Genomic DNA, 26,245 nt, shown 5'->3' on the forward strand with positions numbered 1-26,245 from the left:
ATGGGCCAGGAGAAGGCTAGACAGTACCTGCCAGTCTGTAGATAGTTCTGCTGTAGTGTTTAAGTGTTAGATGGATAATTTCTCAACTAAAATGAGTTTTCTGGTAGGTCTTCTGTTACTAGTTACTCAGTCAAAGCCAGGACTTCGTGTCTATCAAGACTCAAAAAAAAAAATTAAATAAATAATACAATATAATTCAGGAAGAGAAATGTAAACCATATAAATCCTTAATCAGATGTCTGATCTTAATATTACTTAAAATTGAAAACTGATGGTAGTTTTTGTTTGCTTTTCTGCTGAGGGCAGGCAGAAGGAGAATGTACTGTTCTTTGGAGATAGTACTAGTGTCTTCAGGTAAATAAAGGAATCAGAACTGCTCAGTCATGGACCGCCAGTTTAAGTGTGCTTGGGGGAATTATTTTGCATTAATAGAAATGTATTTTAAAATCACCACTTCAGAAAGTGCCCATTTGGATTCTTTTTGCTGCTAATGCAATTGGAAGGTAGCCAAATCTTGTAGAAAGTGGCCCCAGGACATGAAATGATGGAGTTGTTACTCTGAAGTGTGCTTTCTCTGATTTGCTGTATTAGTAAAATAGTCTAAAACTATGCACAAAAAAGAGTATATTCTGAAGTGTTGAACTGAGGAGTGGAAAATATGGAGTTCAACTCTGAAAAGATGGTATTATTTTTATGCTTAGCAATGAGTTACTGGCAGTCTTAGGAATACATTTCTTGACAGAACTGCAAGAAAGGAATAATCCAGAAAAGACCAGTGCTAGTGGAAAACTTTTTTCTTTTCTTTTTTTTTTTTTTTTTAAACTTTGAAGAATAAAGATAATTTAGCATAAGGGCAGAGGGAAGAGATAAGGGGAATAAGTTTCTGCTTCATGACTCAACATGATCACTCATTCTGTCTCCCTGTTAGTATGACAAGGCATTGGTTTTATCTGGTCATTGATTATTTGGTTTAAGTCTTATGATACGAAATCCCTTAACTGTAACTTCCGTGACACAAACAGTTATGGGCAGGTGAGTTTGTGCTAGTGTTCATTTCTCTCAGTGCAAGGGACAGACATATATTAAATGAGCTCTTGAAATCTCTTCATTTGCACATGTCCTAAAAGCTCAAGGATGACTTAATCTGGAAGAATTGCAGTTCTGTGTAGCAACTCTTCCAATGGGCATTACCAACAGTGGAGTAGGCAGGGGAACAACTAAAGAGCCACCTCTCGCTTACTGACATCTGATGATGCTGCTGAGTGAGCCTCAGCCACACGTGCTGGCTTCACTGTGCTCAGCTGTCTGCTGCACCAGAGGTTAGTCCTCTCCATGTCAGAGTTAGCAGAAAGAAATATGTGCTGGTTCCTTGGCTGCTGCAGTTGAAGTCCTTAAATATATTAGGTGAGATGGTAGAGGAAGTGTGAGCCACTATGGGATGTGATAGCTGTGGCAAGTAAACTTACAGATTGCACAAGTATTAAAAGCTGCAGCTGTTTAAAAATGCCCTCATAATAATATCTGATTTTTTAATTATTCTTTTCTTAATTTGATGGCACATAATAAGAAGCAATCATTGAATAGCCTTTATCTTACCAACTCTCACATGACTTATATCATACATGAGTATAAATATAAGCAAGCACTTAAGCATGTTCAGATTATATTTTGTAGTAAAATTCTGAATAATTAGCACAAGAATTGCTTGGTTCCCATCATCATATAAATGAAGCGATGATTTCTTCTTGGTTAGACAGTAGCTTCCTAGTTCAGTGAAAATCTAATCTCAGTTGGGTTCTGTTGATGCAGCTGTAATACCAACAAAGATAGTACAGAATGTTTTTAAACAATGGTAGTTGATGGGTTAAACCTTCAAAATGTGTTTAGGGCTTTTCTTATTCTGTCTGCTATCTTATCCCCAGGTGTTCAGGGACTTCATTTTTCTGTCTTTCCAGTTGTCTGCCAAGCTACAGCTTTCATTGTAACTCCACAGGAGACCTGCCAAAACCTCACTTTTGTCAAGCTGGTGTTTTTACTGAGTTTCAGCTTCCTGACTGCATCTTGCAGAACACAGAGTACAATATTTTGGGAATTTGAGGATGCTCTCTAATAAATCTTTTCAGTAAAGATGCATCTGAGTGGCACTTTTGTCTGAAGATGTGAATAGCTCACAGTATTTATGGAAAGCTTGGTGCAAATCTGCTTATTGAGTTCTTAACTTTGACAGCATGGTTAAACCCAGTTTAAGTGAAACTGAATTAATTTCATAAAATTGAAAACTAATATGAAGGAAGAAAGAATGGACACAGGAGGTAAACAAAGAAAGAAAACCACTTAAGAATTTAGAGCATGAAAAAACAAGAGCTGATCAATTGTTTATTAAAAGTTTTTTGGTGTTTCCTTTTTCACTAATCATCTCCCCCTTATTTTTAAAGCTACATCTTGCACTGGAAGAGGAGGTTTGCAGAACAACCTACCACAGACTTTTGTAGTGTGATAAGAACAAATTCAAAAGCTCCATTAGGTACGTATGCTGCTTGCTTACTCTGATGGGCAGGTCACGTGATAATTTCTGGCATATACTGCTGCTTTGATCAGCTAAGTGTGTCTGACGCTAGGTCAGAAAACCACAGAAGTAATGTTTAACTCTTAAGCACATATTTAAACTTACCTTTTCCAGGGATTACAGCACATGCTTCTGCACTGTGCTGAGTGAGGATGAGCTCAATACGTGCTTAAATGCGCTGTGAACTGGGGCCCGTTGCAAATCAAGGCCTGGAAGCAGAGCTGCTCACATCGTGGCTGGGGAGGTGTCAGTACCCACCACATAAATAAATAATTGGTGATGGTCCTTCCAAAATGTTGAGAAACATTCCCAGTGAGCTGCCTTTTCTAACTTCACCCTGCCCACCACCTGCACTGATGCTGCTAATTCTTCTTGGACATCGGGGCCACAACACCCCTTTCTTTCCCCTGCCACAGTGCTCACTGCCCCAAGGGTGGCAGGGGACATTATCTTCACAGAAGCAGTACAATTCTTCAATTTTCTGGGCTCCAGCACAAGACTGAAGCCATAGTTCACTGTTCTGCTGCATTGGTATGGTGGCACATTCCATCATAGGGACAGTGTTGACCGTGTGAAGGAAGTGTTTTTTCTCAGAAGTAGCTGATGCATTACTCTGGCTTTCCTTTTCTAATAGAAGAACACAGTTTACCTAAAATAGATAAGAACTTCAGGGCTTTTCTGCATCTTCAATTATCAATGGAGATCTTAAAAGAGAGGAAACAATGCATACGGCTGGTGTCAGAGATAGTTAGAAGGTGAAAACTGAGTACAAAACAGATGAAAGTAATTTTTTTAATTACTCAAAATAATTTTAGGAAAAATAGCCCTGGAAAACATGAAAATCACTCCAAAAATCATAATTCTGTTTCTCTTACATATGTACGTTTTTGCTTCTGAAATTTTAATGCTTACCACTCAGTTTGAAAACTGCAAATCAAGCACCTGAATACCAGAATTATGAAGTATCAATGAACCTTCTCTCTCTCTCTCTCACTCTCCTTCTCCCTCCCTCCCTCCCCACCCCCTCTCTCCCTCTCCAGAAAATTGTTCTTATCTCAACCCATTATCTTTTGTATTTTCCTGCATGCTGAGTAATCTTAATTCCTTTGAATAAAATTTGTTGCCTTCTTCAATTGGATATGACCATAAATAGTAAAAAGGTTACTAAAGATAAAATATGTGTAAAACATATACATAGAAATGTAAATTAGGCAAGTCTCAATGTATGGTACTAAACAGTTGTTGTGTATACTCACAGGTAGAAAAATACCTGATGGTAAAAGGTAACGTGATAGGTCAGAGCATGGGGAGGATAAACCAAATTATGATAGCTAGTGAAAACTGACAATTGCTTAGGGAAATAACTGATAAGATAAAATGAAAGGTGATTTCATGTTTCTTTCATGCTGACTTTAATCTGTAACCAATATCAATGGTAATTGTTTTATGTGTCCAGAAGAACCGTCATGGAAATGAATAAAGCTGGTAGTGGACAAAAGCTATGCAAGACTTTTGCCTTCAAACTCCAATATAAATATGCACAAATATTTAAACATGTTTCATTAAATTATGAAATTAAAGGAACTTTTGTAGATTAAAAATCGTATTTGTTATTATTGTTAACATATTCCATTGTTAACATACATTGTTAACATATTCCAAGGACTTAGCAAATTATGTGCCAGAAATATTCAAAGCAGCTGCAACTTCCCATTCCTTACTCACACTTTCTAATCTCTTGACAGAGGAACAGGACAATTATTTTCTTTTATGTGATGCTTTACCAGAAGACAGATTACTTAGAGAACAGCTTCAGCAAAAGAAACTGGTAAGAAATTACTGTCGTTTCATATTTTAAGGTAAACACTCCAGTAGAGTAATATATGGTAACTTAGTAGGCATTTTAAAGGTAAAGCATTTTTTGCTAGATGGCAAAATTATGAATTTCTTTTTAAGTTCATTTCCCTAGCTGCTGCACAAACATACACTAATCGCCTGTTTATAGATTTTTCCTTGGGATAAATTTACAGGTTGTATGTCAGTGTTCCACACAAGTGGAAAATACGCCCAGACCACTGAAAAAGGCTGAATGTGCTGAACATTTTTCTTCTTGCAAGGATCTGCAATGTTGACACACTATCTTTCATGTAATAATATACATCTAGGGAAGTTAGCAAAATAAAACTTGGCGTGCCATACTGTGAGCAGGGAAAGTGATACTTATCTACAAAATCTTTGAGCAAGTTGTTTTTGTGCATTCGCACTCTCTTTCCCAAATTTCAGTAATTCACAGTCTCATACTCACAAGCACCGTGGTGTGTGAGTGAGGAGGGCTGGCCAGTATTGCTTCTGTGCAATGCAAAGGACAAGAAATGCCAGCTCTCGAGTCCACACGAACCACTCGATTCTTCTTGCCTGGTGATGGCAACCTAGTACTTTGGACTCAAGAACTTCTAGGCATTGTCAGTTCTGAACGGATGGTCCTTCAAGTTAAACTCATGCTGACCGGCTTCCAGGAGTCTTAGTCCAGGTTGTCGACCTGTTTTTTTCTGTTTTCTTGTTTGAAATCACGTCTGGACTCTGGTTTTGCTGTTGGGCTAATTTAGAAATCAATGTTACATGGTACATAGCAGCCTTGTTGACAATCTCCTCATGTTAGGAGAATTTAGCCCAAAGCAAGTGCTGGTTTTGTTTACAGAGTAATTAAATTAGAGAAGAAAGAGATATGCATTCTTATCATGGTGTGAAATAGTTTGCAATTATCACTGTTTCCAATATCAGAATTGTATCCTCAGTTTTTACCGAAGGATTTTGTGAAATCAAGCTGCAGCTGTAGTTGGGGCTAATGGAGTCACTGCTTTAGTTACATCAATAAAGTCTGTTTATTTTTTCATTTCCTTTTGCTGCAATCTGAGCGTTGTCTTGCAAGTTAAATAGTTACTTTGCTTTGTAAAGCCTTTTACCTCCAGACAACTCCAGCAATTAAGAATGAGCTGGCAAGTGGACTCATGTGAGTTGCATAGAATAAGGACCAGAACCATACAACTTTTAGTGATATTTCTGTATCCTTTGAATCCTAACTGCTGTCTCCAACAGCAAGCCCAAACAAGGACAAATGCTGTCTTTAAAATGTGCTGCCTGAAGCATTTCATTCTGCAGTTTTGAAACTCCAGTTTAGGAACATTTCAGGCTGTATTGCAGCAGGGAGCTAGCCAAGGTGGATGTCATGCCGAGACATAATGGTGACTGTGATGTATTGAGAGAGGCCAAGGAATGAGCCTGAAGTAGGTTAGAGAGCACAGCTTGCCGAAATAGCTGACAGGCTGTGAAATACAAAACAGATACGGTCTTTTGGAAAAACACAGTCTTGACAAAGAATTCATAGTTGTGCAGCAGTACCAGGCAAGGAAGTCCTGGCAGCAAAACTAGAGGTACATGGAGGGGCAGTGTCAATATAAGCCACTTGGGTGTTTCTTTATGTAAAAAATGTAACATCCTCAAACCTATTTTTTTGAAAATACGTACTTCGTACAACAGCACTGACCTTGTCTTGCTCTCATGTATTAAATTGTTCACCTGTCATTTGACTGGTAGGTTTAGGTGAAGAGGCTTCTCTTTCTCCCAATAAGTAAAGACCCTGAAGAGGAGTCTTCACCAAGACTGCAAGCTGTACCAGCCTCCCAGGAAGAGCTGTTCATATGATCCCCAGTTTCTTAAACTGAGACGAGGTTCAGGAGGTTGAAGCTATACATTGGAAGGGATGGAGATGTTAGCCCAGTTTAGTGTAATGCAGCATCAGAAGTGCTTACAGAGTAGATAGCAATGTCAGCATGTTAATACCTACTTCTGAGTTCTGTAGGCCCTTCTTTGCCTATGTTGGGTATTTAATTGCTTTTCTCAAGCGCTCTGGAATCTTGCCCATCCTCTATGGGTTTATGAAGACTTGTCATCCTAATGGTCAGAAATAGTTTTGTCTGATTCCATAATGACTGTTGGGTAAATTATGTCAGATCTGAATACATATAATGTCCAACCTTTAACCCTTTCTTGTCCTTAGCTGATTTTGGTTCTTTTTTCCTTTTGTTTTGAATGCATTTCTTTAACAGCTGTGACAAAATTAGACTCAATGTTCCAAACATTCCTCTTTGCTCATGTTTGGTCTCTTGCTGCATCAGATCTCTGTTCTTCTTTGCTGTTTATTTCTAATGTATTTGGGGGTAGGGGAAGGTCAGTTTTCACTATTTCATTTTATGATATTAGCCTGTCTCCATCTTCTTTTGCTTGTCTTAGTTCAAACAAACTTCACCTTTCACCTGCTTCAGCTTGGCAGCCTGTGGTATGTGTCTAATGCAATTTCAGCCCTCTTTCTTTTCATACATCTTTACATAGTTAGTTTTCATCATATCATGAAACTCTTCCTCCTTTCGTTTTAATTGACTCAGCTTCCTGAATGAGCTGAGTGTCTTCTACATCAGTGTCACAGTACCCTTCAAAATCCAAGTCATCTGACCTGTCATTGATTACAGCCTTTTCAGGTGTAGGTTTTAGCGTGTATCGCTTCAGTAGTTGAGTCAACTCAAGAAGAGAAGCAGTAGTGATGAAAGGAAGAACCTAAAAGCAAATGGGACAGACAGCTAGAGGAACAATCCCTTATACCTGTCCCAGTTAGTCATTCCAATGTTCATTTGGAACCCAATCTCTGTGGAGTCAGCTAGAATCAAGGGTGAGGTACAGGAAAAAAAGAAGAAAAAAAATAAAGGAAAAAACCACATTTTTTGGAAGTGTTTTGGGTATCTTTGTGTTAGTATCAAAATGAGTTAATGCTGACATCCCCAGACATTCAAGGAGGTTGGAAGCTGGTGCAAGTATTTAAGCAAATTGCTCATTTCCTGCCTCATAACTTCAGTTTCTGCTTGACTTTCATTACCAGAATGTCTCTGCTCAGAAAAATCTGTTTTATGTAAGTTATTGTAATTGCTGTTCTCCCTTCAGAGTCCCAGCAGTGAAATAGAGGGTTGGAAATGTCTGTAAGGAAGAGCAGACTTGTTGCTTTTGCTGTATTTGATGTGAACTGGAGCTTTTAATTCCTCACCTGTCCAAGTATCAGATATGCTTTCTGGTTTGGAAAGTTCCCTCTAGCAATGAAAGATGCCAGTATTTCAAAAAAAGGAGGGTCTACCTTGGAAAATATTTTTTCAACTCTGTTGAGTAAATTGGTAAAGCAACAATGCTGGATTAGTCAAAGCTTCCCAGCTGCCAAGCATGCCAGTGTAGGGGGAAATGGGAAGGGTGAGAGAGTGAAGTAGCAGTAGCATCGTCTGTATGGAGAATACAGTATGCTTCTCCTTCCTCCTCAGACATAACTGAGAGCAGCTGCTAACAAGGGCCTCAGTAAGGAATCTGGAGTTAGGCAGCCAAATACCACAGAAAACTTTTTTTCCTCCTAGTAAATGAAAATCAAGAAGCTACACTGGAATATCATTGATGAGGGTGGGGGTGTTTAAACCCTTTCTATCCAAACGGGACATGATCACTTTTGATTTCCATTTAGATTGTTTCCAGTGTTTTTTACAAAGTATATAAACTATGTTTATAATGGTTTCAAATCCAAGGTTAGCCAAACAGCGCCAAACATGCTGCTGAGTGGAGAGAGGGGGCAGCTCCACGCATCAGAGAAAGCCCCAGTTTCTACTGACGTGGTATGGGACATTCACTGCCTGCATGGAGCAGTCTTACTTAATTGCATCTCTGCTGAAGGGCTGTGGCAAGGTGTGCTCCATTCACCTCTTTCCAGAGTCAGCCCTGAAAAATAGGAATTTACATTTCTGTGAGCTGACGTTTTGCATAATGCAGCAGGACATGAGCAGATACAGCCTAAAATGTGAGTAGGCGCTGCTGAGCATGATTCCAACATTAAATGTACACCTTGTAGTACAAAAACAAACAGAAAAGCCCCAGCATATGTATTTTCAAGGTAACAGACTCTTAGCTGATGTGCAACAGCTACAGTTCCCAAGTGATGTGGTTGAATCTGGGCCCTGGAAGGAGCTGTGGCACAGTGTGCCCATGTCTCTCGGCATCCGCGGACCCCAGGCCAAGTGCACTTCAGGTGCAGCACTCTCCTGCACTCTTGACAGGCATCTTATCACCCTACTGCCCCTCACTGGGTGCAGCATGGTGCTTTTGTGGAAGAGAAGCAGACAGCACATTTACGTGCCCAGTGTCACCTCGTGCCACCTCTCAGTGGGCAGCGGGATGTGGTGTAGTACATCCACACCAGCCTGTCTGCACTGCAGGATGCGTTGGGGCCTTTCATGACAGTAGCTCAAGCCTTCCTCTCATTTCTTCGGGGGTTCAGGGGGTGTGTCTTTCCTTTCTTTTCTCTTTTCATTTCTTTTCTACCTTCTCTGGAGTTTATCCAAGAGGCATAGCTGAGTGTAATTCAGATGTACCCTATGAACAAATTTGTGCTTTAATCCACATAAAAGAGTTACTAAAGAGGCAGGTGGGAAAAACAAAGTTTCACTGCAGGTTCTGAAGAGATAAAGAGATTGAGAAAATCCCCTAAGAAATTCAGTCATGATCCCCAATGTCAGAAAGCAGTCAGTAGCCCCTCTGTGCTGCACAGAAATGAAATCCTTTCCCAGTTATCAGTACTTAAAACACAAGTACAGAGTAGTATGTTGCTAGGCTGAAAATATGCTAAGTTTTAATCCAGACATTGATTCTCTCATGTCCCAGATGATTATGGCCTTTCCATCTGAAGTGCATAGTAACTCCACAGTATAACTACGCTGCTGCTGTTACAGCAACAGAGACAAATCACCTGCTGCTTGATTTTGTCGTTGTTAGGAAAGTGCACCAAGTGTTGTAAAGTGTCTGACCTAGCCTGTTGCCCTACTTTAAACAGAACCAGGGTTAAGGGAATGACCTTCTCCTTTTCCCTGGGTTCGTATGTGCCACAGCTTCTTACAGAAACTGCCAGGGCTGTGTCTTGTATTAGAAAAAAGCCCTCTAGGTTGCCTGCAATTAGCCATTGAGTTTGTCATTCCACTGGGTGTTAGGTGGTTACCCATAAACCTGCTCACTGTTACCAGAGGTAAGCCTGAATCACAGGTAGAACCAATAAACTGACAGGTTTTATACAGAATTATTTAAATAGTTGCACAAGATCTCGCTGTGGATTGTATTTATTTCCATGCACCATGTATATAAAGTTAAGAGAATTTTACTGGAACTTAACTGGGATGCATACTGCCTTTGGAAAAACTTGGAATTTTTGTGAGAACCCACATTCAAAAGTTTGGTCCCCACAAACCCACATCTGGTTTGTGTCAGCAGAACATTTGAATTCTGTATGTTCATTGTTACCAGTAGGGATAAATTCGTATAATAAGCTTATGTGATGGAATGGTTTTGTCTGAATGACTATATCTGTTTCTTTTCACAGAGAGAAATTCTAGAACAGCAACAACAAGAGAGATATGACACAAGTTTTCATAGTGTATGTATGTTCTGTGATCAAGAATTCACAGGAAACAGGTTTGTTTGTTGCCCTGTTTGCTTTTGTTCTATTTTTTTGATATCTGCTCAGCATCTTTTTTTATGTTTTCAGTGTCATTGAACCAGTCAATCCATAATGGTAGGACTCAGAAGGTAGAATTAACTCTAAAATATAGTTTAAGTATTTCTTTCAACTGAAGTGCCATTTTAAATAGATCCTGTCCTACTTCTCAAACCTTTTTATTTATTCCAGTGCAATTATTTCTACTACACAGTACATTGGATTTGGGAATGAACCATTTTAAAGATAAACTTTTTTTGGTAGCTGTTTCAGCAACAAGGAGAGCTGTGTAAGCCAGTGTGATGGTTAAAAAATATTTTTATCCAGTTGTACATTTTCCTATTTAAAGCTCACCTAACTAGTGTGAATTTGAATATCAAGTGAAAAAGAGGAGAAGAAAATTAGAGTGAGACCAGAGTGCTTTACAGCATCAGTCAAGTGCAAGCAAGAATTGCATTGAAGTGCATGCTCCAAAGAAACTTTGTTTATTCAGAGTAAATCAGTTTCAGTGGGAGAGGCTAAGTCTGTTTGTGTGGGTAGTTCTGGTAATCTGGAAGGGTAGAAGAACCTGGGGTCATATTCCTGCAGGTCATCCCAATGTTCTATGAGTGTCCCTCTCTACTGTCTGGTGCAGTGAAGCTCAGATCGTTCAGCCCCCAGGAACTTCATCCTCTGCTTCCTCTTGGGTCTGACAGGCAGAGTGCACGTTTGAAATTCATGCCTGGACTATGGTAAAAGCAAGTGCCAACATTCAGATGTTTCTTTAGTCCCCAAAAGCAGAAGCTGAGGCATATAGAGATGTTGGGCACCTAAGGAATTAACCAGTACATCTCTGTTAGAGGAATATCTTATTTGAACATCCACTATGTTTATTTGTGTACACTTTTGAGTGCCTTTCATGTTGCTAGTGCTGTGTGAAGCAGTATTGATGTAAAAGCACATTGCATCCAAGAATTTCTGCTCTGCTAACCAGCATAGAGAAGTCTGACAAATGGCTTTTTAGAATGTTTCTCAAGAGGCTTGTTTGAAATGTGATTTACTTATACAGGGTAATGAATGAGCTTTGCTAACAGTAAGGGTCAAAATAAACTATACTGTAATTTTCATTTAAAGGATTATATATCATGCGCGTGGATTGAGCAGTTGAAATGTTGCTGAACATTCAGCAGAGCTGAAAATGAAAAACTTCTTGTTTCAATAAAATTGCATTTTTTTTCCTAGCAGTGGCAGCAAGACTATTACTGTTTATTTAATGTTGGCTTTTGTGCAATTTTAGAGCCATTGGTGTATTTTAAATCACTAATTGAATAATCCTCATGTGTATCCAAAAACGTATAACATTCTATTTGAATGTCTTTTGTAGATCTGTCCTTCTCAATCATATGGCAAGAGAGCATGCCTTTAACATTGGACTGCCAGATAACATTGTGAACTGCTATGAGTTTTTGGCTGTGTTACAGGGGAAGCTTGACAGGTAAGTAGAGTTTTGTTGGTTTGTTTTCAATAAATTTGGGTCATATTTCTTTTAACTTGGAAATAGTAGGTAAAAATGAATTCCACATTTGTGGCTAGTTACAAAGAAGCAAAGAGAGCATGTAAGTTTATTGTGAGTCCTCTTAGAAGTCTTTTTGTTGACTTACTGAAAGCTAATTCATAACAGTTCATAGTATGAAGTCAAGTGCAGTGTTTCAGTTATGCATTGCACAGTTTCCCTCGACATCAGTAATAGCACATGCCTTTTTCTCACAACTGTTAGCATTAATGTTCTTTCTCATCGTAACAAACTTTTTGCTAAACATCTCTTTAATCACTGGATACAGAGTCCTTGTGCCAGTCTTCATTTACCTCCATATACCATTACTATGGGATGTTTGGTCTCTCCCTTTTGTACTGCTTACAGAGTAAGCTCAGAGCAGAAGGGGATAGATACGTGTTAACTTTTTCCAGAAATGAAGACATATTAAGAAAGCCTTTTCTTTTATCACTAGTGTTGCCTAATGCAGTGAATTACCATGCTTACTGATAATTTGCAGCTCTCCTGTTTATCAGTAGGACCTGAGGCTCTCAGTTAGAGGGAGTTTTCTCAAAGTTGACCCTCTCTGTAGTTAATGCACATGCTGAAATTATGTCCAGAGTAGTGAAAGGCCATCTCCCTACTGCTAAGAATAGGCTTATTAGCTATGCTAGTAGAATAGTACTTGAAAATAAATTACTAGAGGAGAAAAATCTTGTTTCAGGCAAATAAGACTACATTATGTATGCTGCCAGAAAGCCTTTCATGCTCTTCCTGGGAATGCCTTTCTCAAGTAGAGCAAACACTTTGCTGTTGGCAGGTGGAGCAAAGCAGATAGTAAAATTCATAGATGTATTCTGCCATCAGACCTATGATTCACCAGCAATGCAATATTGATTTGAAGTCTGCAAGCATAGGGAGAACTCAAAACTTCTTAAATGTCTTGGAAGGCAAAATGATACTGAGAATCCTGAATTCCTGCTCCACACAAAAGAGCTGAGGGGAATCTGGAACCAAAACAGTTCTGTGATGCTGATCTAAGGCAGTGCATAAACTTCTGTTTTGTTTGAATTGCTCTGGAAGACATACTGTGGTAAAATTCTCATTTTTTAATGAAAGTTTTCACCTTCTTGAGTAATGTATATATACACCTATATAATACTTCATGTCTATGTATATATATGCATGTAAATATGTGTATGTGTGTCTATCTATGAATTACATAGAACTCTGTGTGTGTGTGTGTATGTGGATATGAATTTACTTACTGAATTTTATTTTTTGGGATTTCAAAACCCATTGACCACCCTGGCAAACTTTCGTTTACCCTCCCTGTTGAGGTAGAACTATAAAAACTTTCTGTTTAGCTAATTTAAATTGTTTCAAAAGGTAAGTAGTATGTTCAGTAAGTAGTATGTTCTTTCACTCTGAATTACAAAGAAGCCATTACGGATGGATTGGATCTCAGTGTAAGTCCATGCTGAGTTATAGAGCTCACACACGGAGCAGTCAGAAGCCTTTCTGTGCCAATTTTGGATAATCAGACTTTTATCCCACTTTGCATATGGGGAAAAACTTTTTTGTTAACTATATTTTTCATTTTCTGTCGTTATTTCTATGTTTGATTGACTCTACTCTGATCTAAGATTATCTTGTAATTTTTTCTTTCAAATAAGCCTTCTGTTACTTTTAGTTTGCTCTGACATGCTTAGGTTAATCTTACTATATATAACTCCATCTTATTTAAGTTTATTATTTTGTATTATTTTCATTTTAACATATTTACCTGTTTACCTTTTTATCTTAGTTTACAGTGTTTATACTGTGAAAAAGTCTTCAGAGACAAAAACACACTTAAAGATCACATGAGAAAGAAGCAGCATCGCAGAATCAATGCCAAAAACAAAGAATATGATAAATTTTATATCATTAATTACTTGGTAAGTAGTTCTATGAATAAATAGCAAATTGACTAAAGAGATACAGACATTATCTAGCTAAAAGTGAATAAATCCAAACCAGCAATTAGTATAAAGGTCAAAAATCATTTGAAGGATTCTTAAGAAGCATGCTCATTTATGGCATGATATTCTGGATGATTGTCAAACTAAGCACTAGTAAACATTTTTTGTTGAGATTTGATTTTGAGAGATGCAAGAATGTAGCTTGAAGAGACACTAATCATCATGTCATTAGTGCTCACTCTCTGCTTTAATAACAGAAGGGAAAGTGAGATAGAGCAATGAAGTAAATGGAGGTCTAACTTCAAGCAGTTGGCTTTGAGCTCGTTTTCTACAAACCTTAAGTTGGAAGTGCTCTTCAGAGTATAAATTAAATGCAAAGAAGAGGAAAATGAAAGATAGATGAAAGAAAAAAGTTAGTTTTTAGCCTCCAGGTAGGTGTATGTTGCTAAATATTTTTTTTGTCTCAGACCTTTGAGAGTGTGTGCATGTGTATGTAACAGATTTTCACTTGCTGCCTTCAACATATGAATATAGGAGCTGCTTCAAAAGCTGCTATGTTCTGTCCCAGAAATAACTATAGTTCACCTGAAGTAGTCTTTGTGCCTTCTACATGTGCTAATATCCAGGTTATAAATAGGCATTCTTCACCATTTTACCTACTCTTTCCCTTTAATTTCTCTTCATGGGTGTTACTTTAAAACTGAGAACAAAAATTTGTATTTTTAATGCTCTGCCAAGTCCCTTCTGCCCAAGATAGAACGAGTTTCCTTGGTGATATCTTATATTTTTCTTCCAAAGATCTATGACCTGAGACCTGTGGGTTTTTTTCTCAATATTCAAGTATCACAACTTTGAAAACTGACCTGTATTTGCTGTACAGTGAGGAAAAAGTTGTGATGTCCTGTAGGGTAGATATTTCTAGATCTTCAACAGAAGTGAGCATTTACTTCTCCTTTGGAAGTTAACAGATTTTAATTTAATGTAATTGTTTTAAGTGATTTTAATAGTTTCTTTCTTCTCTGCTTGTCCTGCACGTAATACTATATTTTCAGAACTTGGCATCTTTTTAAAATTACCTTTTGTCTGTAATTTGCATTCATTTGCACATTGAGGCGTGGTCTGAGTAATGCTGCTTACGTGGCCACAGAACATGCAAACTGTTTTACAGTCGGGGCCTTGGTTCCCCTTTTCCTGGAGCTGGGATTCTGGGCAGGACTTTGCAGAGTGTCTTCACGTGCCAGCCTGAACCAGCTCGGGTGTTGGTCACTGAGTAACATCACTCAGGGGTGTATTCTTTCAGGTCCTTGAAATTACAGACAATAGAAAATATAACTCAAATAAACTATGTCAAACCACCAAAATGTTTAAAATTGGGCAGTGGGCACTGCATGTGCAAGATCTGTTCCAGTACATCTTCTGGGACATGCTTGAATGATCACAGTTCTTTGTCTGGCTCTACATGCTCTGCTACAGCCATGTTGTCTTTCCACACATTTTCAGTTGTCTACACTTCAGTCTCCTCAGGGGACTGTTTCCACTCAGTCTTTCTGATCCTTCAGATTGTACCCACATCAGAATTTCTGACATTTTTTCTTTTAAAGAAAAGATTTTTTAAAATAAAGATTGAAAACAGACTAAAAACTCTGTCTTAAACGCTTATGACATAGCTCACTATTAAATGTATATTTGCACACAGGAAATTTTTAGGAATGTTCCTACATAGTGGAAAGTGTTTACTTTCCAAACAGCATTTGACAACCCTTTTTTTTTTTTTGCACAGAGACAAAAAGACTAAAAGGAAGAACCTCAGTTTGTTCACTAGGAGTTCAGTAGATTGGCCTTTACATTGTAAGGAAGAAATATTCTGTACTGCACATACATGTTCTGCAGTAGATTATGTTAAATGTGATAGGACGGGTTTTTTCAAGCTATGTCTGTATTCAGTAAATTCTAGATGTTACACAAGGTCTGTTTTCTGTAATGACTTGATATAGTGATTTTGCTTCTTCTCCCCTAACACCTCACAACTTCCCAGAAATTTTTTCTTTTTATGTGTACTATCAAGATTTACTCATTTTTATCAATGAGTGTTAGAGGTCTGTGCTTCACATTGCTCTAAATGTCCAGGGGAATTATACAGTTTCAAAGACACAGACGTGGTTTACGTATCATATCTGAAATGACAGATGTAGTGTTTCGAAATTTGCTATTGAATTCACCTTAACCTAAAGCTGTAGGCATACAGTTTATCTGGTTTTTTTATGTTTTCACAGAAGTTTGAATCTTGATCTTTCTATATGCCAGTTTGATCAAGTTTTTTTTTTTAATCGGAAAAAGATTATAAAACTAAGTAGTGATAAAAATCAGTACTGTCACAGTGTTATCCACTTTACCTTTAGGATGTGCATGATAAAGCTTTTCCTTCAGCAACTGGATCTTAAGCTATTTAAATGAATAGTTCCTTTCTACAGCCATCTTAGAGACATTATTGTTCTTCTTTTATAATTTTCCATTACATGTTATCTTCACCAAGCAGTGCATAAAATAGTCTTGTTAAGCTGCAACTGGCAGTTTCCTTTATTTTGTGGCTTTTGTACTGAGAAGTTTTAAGGGCTTGTTGTTCAGATGGCCTGAGAATGCTGAATTGCCTCATGGTCTTTTGGCCAGTTCTTGTCTTTTTAAGCTGATGGCGCAGCTCCCATTGATTTCATTTAGAGCAGTAGGCTTGCCTGCCTTCTTCCTTTCCCTCCATTCCGCTTTCGACTTCACTTGTGTTTGTAGTGCAGTTGGGAGAATCTGTTTTCATAACATAAAGTTGCTTTTCTGTCTGTGTGTTGGCAATTTCCTACCCTAACTTTTCAATTTGGCATAGTGATGAGTAGTGTAAATGCATATTCCTGTGTAAATATTTTGATATTCTGTGATTTTCTGTGACTTCTGTCATGATCTATCTCCATATCATTTATTTTTCTACCTCCATATCAATGACATGTTCTGTTGCTCACAGGTAATTTCTTTCATAAGCAAGTATCAAAATCTTGTTATTAAGTAGTTATGTTGAATTACAGAGAGAGTTTTGCAATTAATCAAATAATTTGAAGGGCAGTGTGGTCACTTCCCCAGTGGATTTGGAGGTCTTTTGTCTCTGTTGTGTAAGTATGGAAGATCATGCCAATCCTACTCAGAAAGGCTTGAAGTGTTAACTCAGAGAGACAAACTGGTACTAGAGTGTGAAGAACTGAGTAACAATGTATCCATGATATATAGATGTACATTACCTTATTTTTCTTTTCTTCAAAAAAAACCTTCCAACTTAATTTTCTTGTTTCTCTGCCTGTATTATCCTGTGGCCCCATGACTCACCTTGCACAAAGAGCCAAGTAAAAATGGAGAGGGAAGAACTTTGTAGTCTGTGGTGCTTGCTGGAGGCCATAAAAGAATAGAAGGCAGTATTAAAACTCTTATTCCCAGAGGAACTGAGGCAAACCCAGACTGGCAAGGCCTTCCCTTCTGTATTCACTGATTGTTACCAGCAGCACTTTTAGGTATAGAGTATCCTTTGTAGGAAGCACAGATGTCTGTTCTACAATTGATTAATGGCATGTGTCTACAGTATGTAACACCACTGTAATTAATGCACTTATAACTAAGCTAGGCAGCTGAAAAATGGTGCCTACTACTTACTAGAAAACTTGTTTCATAAAGCCTTTATTTTCCTCAAAGATAAAAAGATGCTTTCTCCTTATTTCCAAGCTCTAGATCATCACTATTATTCGTTGGGGGACAGGGGAAGAGTATTTTGTTATGGAGTCACTACTTATATTTAGCCTCTTTTGATTTACACGGTGTGTATTTTGTAAAATAGTAAAGGGAAACCCTTCTTCAGCTGGTGACAGTTCAAGACTTAGTAAAATCCCCCAAGTGGATTTCCATTCCAGTTTCCATTGACAAGTGGGGGAATGCTTCATATTGAAATTCATCCAATGTTGGGGTAAGGCCATCTCTTCTTCCTGATAGGCCATCTTGAGTTCTGCAGCAATATAAAACAGATAAGATAACTCAGATGATCACAGAAAGACAGGTGAGAAGAAGGGTGACAGAAAATTTGCAGGGGAAATCAACATATGTTTGGAGTTTCTGAGTTCCGCAGGCCTGGAACTCCATTTGCATGTAGTTCAGGAACTGCTCTTTAGGGAACACTGCTTGAGATACCAGCTGCTGTTTCTAGTTTCTCCCATCTCAGCACTTCTTTTCAAGCGGGGGTGTGTTGCATCAGTGAGGCACACAGACTTTCTGCCTGCTCTCAAGTTGAGAAGGTAAATTGCCAGTGAGGCGTTTCATCTCTGTGCCTTTAGACTACATTTTGGAAGAGGAAATTATCAAACCGCGCACATTTGCATGCTCTCCTCACTTTTCTATAGAATCATCCTCTCTGTGAGGTACACAGTAAGTATTTAAAAGAAAAAGTTGTTTTTTCTAGAATATGTAGCAAGGCCTTCAGGGTTTTTTTAATTATGCATTTTCTAGTGTTTGAACTATTAACAATGTCAAGTCTCATTTTTTCTCTGGTTTTGTTAAGAATTTCTTGGGAATCTCTAGAGATCATTCCTGGGAGCTCTTGCATCTTGGATGAAAAAGCAAAGAAAGTTGAATACTTAACAAAGGCACCGTTGGTCCCAGATGCCCATCAAGCTGGAGAACTGAAAAACTGTTAAAAAAAGGAAAATTAAAAAAAAAAACTGGAAGATTTTTAAGAATGTTTCAAAGAGCTCTTTTCCACCCAATTGCTCAGATTCAGTCTCTTGGCACTTTCATCACAGTGTTCCTAGTTATCCATTCACCATGCAATTTTCCAGTGATACAAGACCTGGTTAGCTTTTCGCTTTTTCCTTTTTTTTTTCTCCTCTGAATATAAATAGATGAGGGAAACAGAGACCTCTTACAAGATCCCTCTCTGCCTTCTTCACAGAAAAACCGTAAAGAAGCAGCAGCAATAACAAAGCTCATGCATGTTTTTTCCCTTTCACCTTTAATTAAAAGGTGAAGCTTAATATTGGCTGCTGTTTTGAACATATGCTGATATACTTTGAGCTGGTAAAGGGAAAAAATAGTGAGCATTGGTCTTCATTTTGTAGTGGTTGTGAGCCACTATCTGCTCATTAAGGTGTTAGCATTAGCAGACATTGGAAACTGGTGTGCAGCTGGGAGAACATGTGGTGAGAGGTGTTAATGGCTTCATGTTTTCTCACAGTAATGGTGACATTAATCAGTCTCCCCTCTCACTCAGAGAGCTTACACACTAGCATGTAGTATCACTGAATTAATTACAGAATTTTCATTCTGTAATATATGATGACATTATGTTTATAGCTGTCTAGAGACAATTGTTCATCATTTTCATGATAGACACTAGCAACTTTAAAAATTCTCATTAAATTGTTAAATGATGGATATCTTTTTCTTCTTTTTCCAAACAACCATAAAGGCAATAATCATACTTGTTACTAAGGATGTTATTAAATATATTTATTAGTAGGAATATTTTAATAAAATCAATTAAAGGATTATCCTTTTATTATCTGCCTCTTTTTTTTAATAGGGACAAGATTGTCAACTATAATCTTTGTGAATCCTCCACAGCCATCAAAAGTATGGGTTCAAAAATACTATTCTGATTACTGGTTAGTTTTCTTGGGTTTATTTTTAAAGACAAGAAGAATCCAAGGAAAGAAAAACACTAGCTAAAGATCACTGCTGGTATTTGAGTAGAGCCCTTCAGCTTTTCATTGCCTGTTATTTGTATCTCAGTCATGCTGAGAGTGCCTGCCATTGTGCTGAATGCTGCACAAATGTATTGTGATATACTTCGTGCTGAAGGTCTTTAAGGTATAAATAAACAACACAAAAAGTAAAAGGAAGAACAGAACACCATGAATAGATGTGCTTACGTTCATGTATGAAAAGAGGAGGGAAGACAAACTGGAGTCCAGCTCAGAGGGCTGTGCCCTGGCTCACACTGCCTTTCTGGAGCACTACATAAGTTTACACCGTGTTCTCATTGGCACAACCTTGGACAAGGTACAGGCACTGACTGGTGTAGCTGAAGCCCCAGGTGTGACAGCTGCATTAAGCAGCACGTGCTGCATGAAAAGCAAGGTAGGCAGATTGGATTGAGCAAGTGTGAGGGCAAAATTGACAGGGATAACACGCCCACCTCAGGAATACCTTGGAAGTGTTGCAACACTGGTTTTCTTGAGAACTCTGTGCCAAATCATCTTCCTCTCAGCTGTAGTGTGGGGAATGCCCTGTTAAAAGATAAAAATAATTCTTATTTTAAAAATTCTTAGTATAGCAGTGTTGTATGACTACGTTTTATTCACAGCAAAACTGAAGTGATCCAAAGTAAGATATTGATTGTGACTTCTGAGATGTTCGTTCAGTTGAGTGACAATGTGTGATGAGAATTGGGAAATGTTTTTTTATTTTCATTTCTTTTTTTCCCCCCAGGAATTTGGAAAGTCGTGGGAGGAAGTGCAGTCAGAGGACGACCGGGAATTACTAGATAACCTGGAAGAGTAAGAGTTACTTATGTGCCCATTACACAGACTTGCAGGACCATTATTTTTAAAGTAGTTTCAGGGAAAATGCTGTGCACGTTTAGCACACAGTTTAAATTCATTTAAGCCAATAAAATCAACTCCAAATTGTCCTCATTAAAACACTTCTCAGCAATGAGAGTTGTAAACTTCATACTTCAACCACAAGCCTGTTGTTTCCCTACAGCTCAAACAAGAGCGTTCTGGGTTTGTAAAGATGTAGACAAAATGCATTATTTTTTACTTCTGTACCAGAAAACATTGAATCGCTTTTGCTCAAATTTAAAAATCAAAAGTAAGCATCAAAAATGTCAGTATGAGGAAGAAATTGTATGAAAAAATTTGATAAAAAGCTAGTAACTAGAGATTAAAGAAGGATTTGAAAGGAAGCTTCTCAGCAGTGCTGATTGAGGGCAACATCCACCTCCTCTGCATACTCCTGTGGTCCAGGCCCTCAGATCACTGCAGAGGTGGTTTCCTTGGCCATACAAAATGGAATAAGCAGGAAGTAATTTATGGGTATCAGGGTCCCTGATCTTCCTGGTTCTCTCTGTGACTTGAGGTTAATTTTACATGGCTCTACCTGGTTGCAGTAATAGTTCTATCTCTCAGCAGTACTAGGGTTTAAACGGATGTTTAGGTAAAGTATTCTCTGTGTACATGTCTAAATGCACCATAAGTGAGTAATTAATATTTCATAAGTAAATAACACTTAGAGTTAGCTCTGCCCGATGATTATGACTTTGGCTGGTGTATTGAAAGATTAGAAAGGTATAAAAGAATTTTAAAAGACCTCCGAAAAATAAACACTGAAAGCAATATTTGATGACTTACCAAACTGGATAGAAATTGAAGTTAATATTCTGTTTGTTAGTGCAGACAGTTTCAAGAAGGATTTAATGCCTGTCTGCGCAGGAATTATCCAACATTAACATTAACTGCTCAGTTGTTTTCAAATTTGTAATTTGTTTAGACTCTACACCAGATTGTAATCATGTATCCAGCTATAAATCCACTCTCTTTTCCACCCCTTTAAAGTATTCTGTTTCTCTGGATTTATTTCTAGTGTTGTGAAAGCATAATTTAAATTGCCCTTTCTCAAAATGTCTCTTCTCTTTTCCACAACTAAATGAATCTTTTTGACTTTTATTCATAAGAGACTGGTCTGACTGGGAAGAGCATCCTGTGTGTGCAGTTTGCCTGTTTTGTGAACAACAAGCAGACACCACAGAAAAACTGTATCTTCACATGCAGGTAAGACTTCTTTTAAGTAACTGTTTTTTCATCACTTTGGAATTAAAAATTATGTTTGTAACATCTTTATTAAGGTCAAATCAGCTGCTGCATTAGAATGCCCTCTTCAGCACAGAACCAAAGTACTGCATGCACCTCCAGTATTTGTTACTAAAACATGCAGAGAAGTCAAGCTTTACGTTAAGAGTATGACTGGCTATTACTTGTGAGTGTAGAGACTGCTGCAGACAGTAAAGAAATAGCATCTTTGATATCATAGTGGTTTCGTGATGTAATATATTTTATCGTTAGCATCTGTGTTTCAGTTTTAATGAACTATTTAACAGTATGAAACACGAATATGGAAGTTTCTGATGAACCAAAACTTCTGGGGTTTGTTTCATGTATTCATGTTTGTGTGTCTATATGCATATGTCTGTGTCAGCCCATGAAAAGCTGAGCTGTTTTTAACTTGGAATAGTAGAAGTAGTGGAAATAAGATATTTTTTTCTTCCCTTTTTTTTTTCCTCCAGAAATCACATGGATTTCACTTTCCTAAAATAAAGTCAGAGCATGGTGAGTAAGAGGTGCTGTAATTGTCAGCATTTGCCACTAGTGTGGAGAAAACCACATCATAAGAATAGTGGAAAACAAGTTTATTGGTTTTATTTTTGTAGAGACATTTAACTTTTCCATTATGGAAACTGTTTCTGCCAGCTTACAAAAGCAAGCCAAGAACACTTTATTTTTATGGAACTGTTGTTACTGCCAAGGATGTGTGCTATTTTCTTTAGACCCATTGGATTCTTTTGCAGAGTAGCTTCTACAAATACCTGCTCTATGAGTTCCAGGTCTGGCTGCTGGAGACTTGGAAGCATTATTATTTTTTTATTATTGTTGCTGTTGTTGTTGTTTTATTATTATTATTATTGTTATTATTATGCCTGCTAAGACTTGCTTACAAGTTAGAAGCTTTGTTTGGCCAATGTTTGCTTTCTGCTGTAGAATAGAGTCATTTAGGTTGGGGAAGACCTTTAAGATCATTGAGGCCAACCATTAACCCAGCACTGCCAAGTCCACCACTAAACCATGTGCCTGAGTGCCACATCTACACATCTTTTGACTACCTCGAGGCATGGTGACATAACCGCTTCCCTGAGCAGCCTGTGCCAAGGCTTGACAAGCCTTTCAGTGAAGAGATTTTTCTTAATACCCAACTTAAACCTCCCCCTATCACTTGTTACCTGGAAGAAGAGACTGACCCCTGCCTGGCCACACCCTCCTTTCCGGTAGCTGTAGAGAGCAATTAAGTCACTCTTGAGCCCCCTTTTCTCCAGGCTAAACAGGGGGGCAATCCCTGCCCTGGTCCTGCTGGCCACGCTATGGCTGATACAGGCCAGGATGCCATTGGCCTTCTTGGCCATCTGGGCACAGCTGGTTCATGTTCAGCTGCTGTCGCCCAGCACCCCCAGGTCCTCTTCTACCGTGCAGCTTCCCCCAGCCTGTAACACTGCATGGGGTTGTGTGACCCAACTGCAGGACCCAGCACTTGTCAAACATAACACACTGGCATCCTGACCCAGGCTCATCTCTAATGGGCCTGGTTTTATCCCTTACCCCCTTCAAGTCTAGTTTAAAGCTGTCTCCATGAGACCTGCTAACTCCTGTGCAAGAATCCTTTTCTCCCTCTGAGACAGGTGTACCCCATCGGTCACCAGCAGGCCTGGGATCATGTTGACACATGATCTGAAAACCCCAAATTCTTCCAGTGACACCAGGCTTGGAACCAGGTATTGATCTGCTGGCTCTTCCTGTTTCTTCCCTCATTATTCCTTGCAACTGGAAGGACAGAGGAAAATACTACTTGTGCTCCTGATCCCTTAACCAGTGATCCCAAGGCCCGGCAGTCTCTCTTGATTGCCCTTGGACTTCTTGTTGCAACTTCATCACTGCCCACCTGAAAAATCACGAACAGATAATTACCCATGAGGGTAGGAAGGTTTCTTGTCACACGTTTAACCCAGGCCCCAAGGAAGCAGCAGACTTCCCCTAGAAGTGAGTCTGGTTGGCATTTTGGGTCTTCCATTCCCTCCAGCAGGGAGTCTTCTGTGGCAATGACCTGTCTTTTTTTCCTTTATGGGAGCAGTTTTTTGTAGGGCACAGGATGGACTTAACCCCAGTGACACCTCCCTGCTGGATGAACCATTGTCCTTGTCACTGATGGGTTCCATTTGCAGGGGCTCACACCTGTTGCACCTGGGGAGGTGGGGCAGTCACAGAGGAGACAGGCCTGCTGCTCAGGGCAGGGACTTGTCACCACTGCCCCTGTCCCTTAAGTCACTGTGCTCAGGCAGGCAGAGGGAGGACAGGGAATCCTTGGAACCATGCATCCTGTCTACCTGCTGGGCCTGTCCTGGGGAAGCCAGGGTACAATGCCAATAGTCAATCTCTCTCTCATTTCCCAATATTCCTCAACCTACTTGCCTCCTCCTGAAGCTCTGTCACTAAGCCTAAAGACTTCAACAGAGAGGAAGCAAAATGTTTGCAGTTTTTGCACTAAACAAAGGGTTAGTTTCCCAGCAGCTAGGAATAAGCACTTATTCAGTTAACTTGCTAAGATACAGCATTCAAGCAGTGCTGGTCTTCAGTAAACTCTGATCAATCCTTATGCTTAATCCAAGAAAGCATTTTTAAATTAAGTCTTATGTTGCCCAAGTGCTTGTTCGCTACTATCTCTTCCAGGTCTGAACTTCTACCAGCAAGTAAAGCTAGTGAATTTCATCAGAAGAGAAATCCATCACTGTCGTTGTTACAACTGCCAGGAGAAGTTTGAATCCAAAGGAGGATTGATAAGTCATATGGAAGAGACTAAACACATTGCATTCCTGCCAGCCAGGTCTACATGGGATCAACCACAGTAAGGGCAAATACATTTCTTCCAGCATTTATACTTTTACTTGATAATTTCTGTGAAACAGTAAGTTGAAAGTTCTGGGGTTTTCCAATGCAGCAGTGCCCTGAACTTCCTAACTCTACTGGCCTCAAAACTACTCAGAATTAGAAATCTCTATACAGTCTGAAGATAAAAAGAACATGGATACTGCTCTGCTGGTTGCATCCACGTATGTCCCCATACGTGGGATGTGTACTTTCAAGTCAGTATGCTAGAGAAGTTGGTTGTTGCAAAATTGTTCTAGAACCAAATCAATCCCCTTCTTTGCATGTCTAATGTAGATATATGCATGATGTCTACCTAACTTTAGGCATCAAAACAAGTTGGCTGTTTACCCATAGTTTTTTCCATGGAAAATAGAGACAGAGTGTAACAAAACACTGGTTCAGACTCTAAGTAGGCTGTGTGGGTCCAGGGAATGATGCTCTCTACTGGGTGGTAGAGCACAGGGAGTGTTCTAACTCAAACGCCTCAGTTCAGCATTTGTTGCGGGACAAATATGGATCTGTAGTCTCTGTTGTGACATCATTTGGGTGAGGAAATAGGAGGAAGAGCTTGTCTGTTGTCAGCTCTTCTCTGTGACTCTTCTACACTTTGCATACCAGTTTTTTTTGGGTATGCTGTTTACTGTCATTCCAGACAACCAGACTTGCTCGTTTTTCCTTTTTTAAAATTCTAATCTCAGCCTCTCAAACCAGATGTGTAACTGTCTAGTAATCATGTCTTGTTGCTTTCAGGTATTATTTTCCTACCTATGAAAATGATACACTCCTGTGTACACTGTCAGACAGTGAAGATGTGATAACTGAGGATCAAAGTGAAGAAGTGCCTGTTGTAAGTGAAGATATATCCAGTCTAAAAGCTCTCAAACAGAGCAGTGTTTTAAATCAGCTTCTGTGTGAAGAGAACAAGAGTCAGGAGAAATTTTGACCTGGAAGTACACTGGCTGACCTTTAGTGCTTCTTCTGCAAGACAAAAAAACATTCAGTCTTTAAATACTATTGGTATACAGTTAAACTCACAAATATTATTATCACTGGACAAGTATTAGAAAGTGAATGCTAAATAAAAATTTAAGTGTTAACTTTGTTGGTTTATCTTCCTTTAAATTTTAGCTTCATTTTAAAATTGACTGCTTGATTTTCTGCTTAGATCTTCAAATACCATTAGTGTTACTTACAAATTTTTCATCTTTTTTAAAATTTTTCCTGAATAAATCAGAATCTGAGTTCTATTTTAGGGCCACCTTGTGAAAGGTGGGAACAACTGAGACAATGCGTAAACCCAGTGAGTAAATCTTCTATGTGTTATTGCTGTTAGAGAGCAAACAGAAAATGTAATTCTTGGTCTGGTGTGTGAAGGAAGTTTTGCTATTTTTAACCTTAGACCTTTTAGAAAATGAAAACAAATCTATATATCTCTATTATTAGTCATCAATATTTAAGACACATGGTGCCTATTCTGAAAACTAACTCAGAAACATCAGTAAAGCTCTGCCTGTCCCAGGAATATCTGACTGCATGAAAAGCTGACAGTCCAAAGTCTAAAAAAGCATAGGAACAATTGCAATATTGGTTGCATCAAAAATCCAAAGACTTTAAAGTAGATTTCTTGTATGGTTATGAACTACGTTAAAGAATTACTTAGGGAATTGCAGACACATAAATCCAAATTAAATCCTAAAAATCTCAAGTCCAGAAAAGTTGCCGTATTTCCTTTCAAAGGTCCCAAAGTGTCAGAAGTCTTCAGCATGTCCAGAAAGAATATCAGTCCTGATAGGGTAAAGTTGCTCAGAGCACAGGTCCTGCTAGGATGATCCAAACTAACTGTTCTGAAATGTTAAGTAGTTCCAGAAT

General features: G+C 38.6%; 1 protein-coding gene across 3 annotated transcripts in view; it reads left to right on the forward strand.

The window, feature by feature from the left end:
- Window positions 1–25,473, forward strand: part of ZNF277 (zinc finger protein 277) — a 46,382-nt gene extending 20,909 nt beyond the window's left edge. For all 3 annotated transcript variants that reach the window (XM_042018047.1, XM_042018046.1, XM_042018048.1), the window contains exons 3-12: window positions 2,436–2,524; window positions 4,312–4,394; window positions 10,017–10,108; window positions 11,494–11,604; window positions 13,451–13,583; window positions 20,115–20,182; window positions 21,361–21,457; window positions 21,970–22,012; window positions 24,179–24,353; window positions 25,127–25,473. In XM_042018047.1, coding sequence (XP_041873981.1) covers window positions 2,436–2,524; window positions 4,312–4,394; window positions 10,017–10,108; window positions 11,494–11,604; window positions 13,451–13,583; window positions 20,115–20,182; window positions 21,361–21,457; window positions 21,970–22,012; window positions 24,179–24,353; window positions 25,127–25,319 — 1,084 coding nt within the window. In that variant the 3' untranslated portion in view covers window positions 25,320–25,473. The remainder of the gene's footprint in view (window positions 1–2,435; window positions 2,525–4,311; window positions 4,395–10,016; window positions 10,109–11,493; window positions 11,605–13,450; window positions 13,584–20,114; window positions 20,183–21,360; window positions 21,458–21,969; window positions 22,013–24,178; window positions 24,354–25,126) is intronic.
- Window positions 25,474–26,245: the final 772 nt, after the last annotated feature.

The sequence above is a fragment of the Corvus kubaryi genome, unplaced genomic scaffold (assembly GCF_017639235.1).
Source record: "Corvus kubaryi isolate FWS band 111438036 unplaced genomic scaffold, C.kubaryi_AGA036_p1.0 137, whole genome shotgun sequence".
Lineage (NCBI taxonomy): Eukaryota > Metazoa > Chordata > Aves > Passeriformes > Corvidae > Corvus > Corvus kubaryi.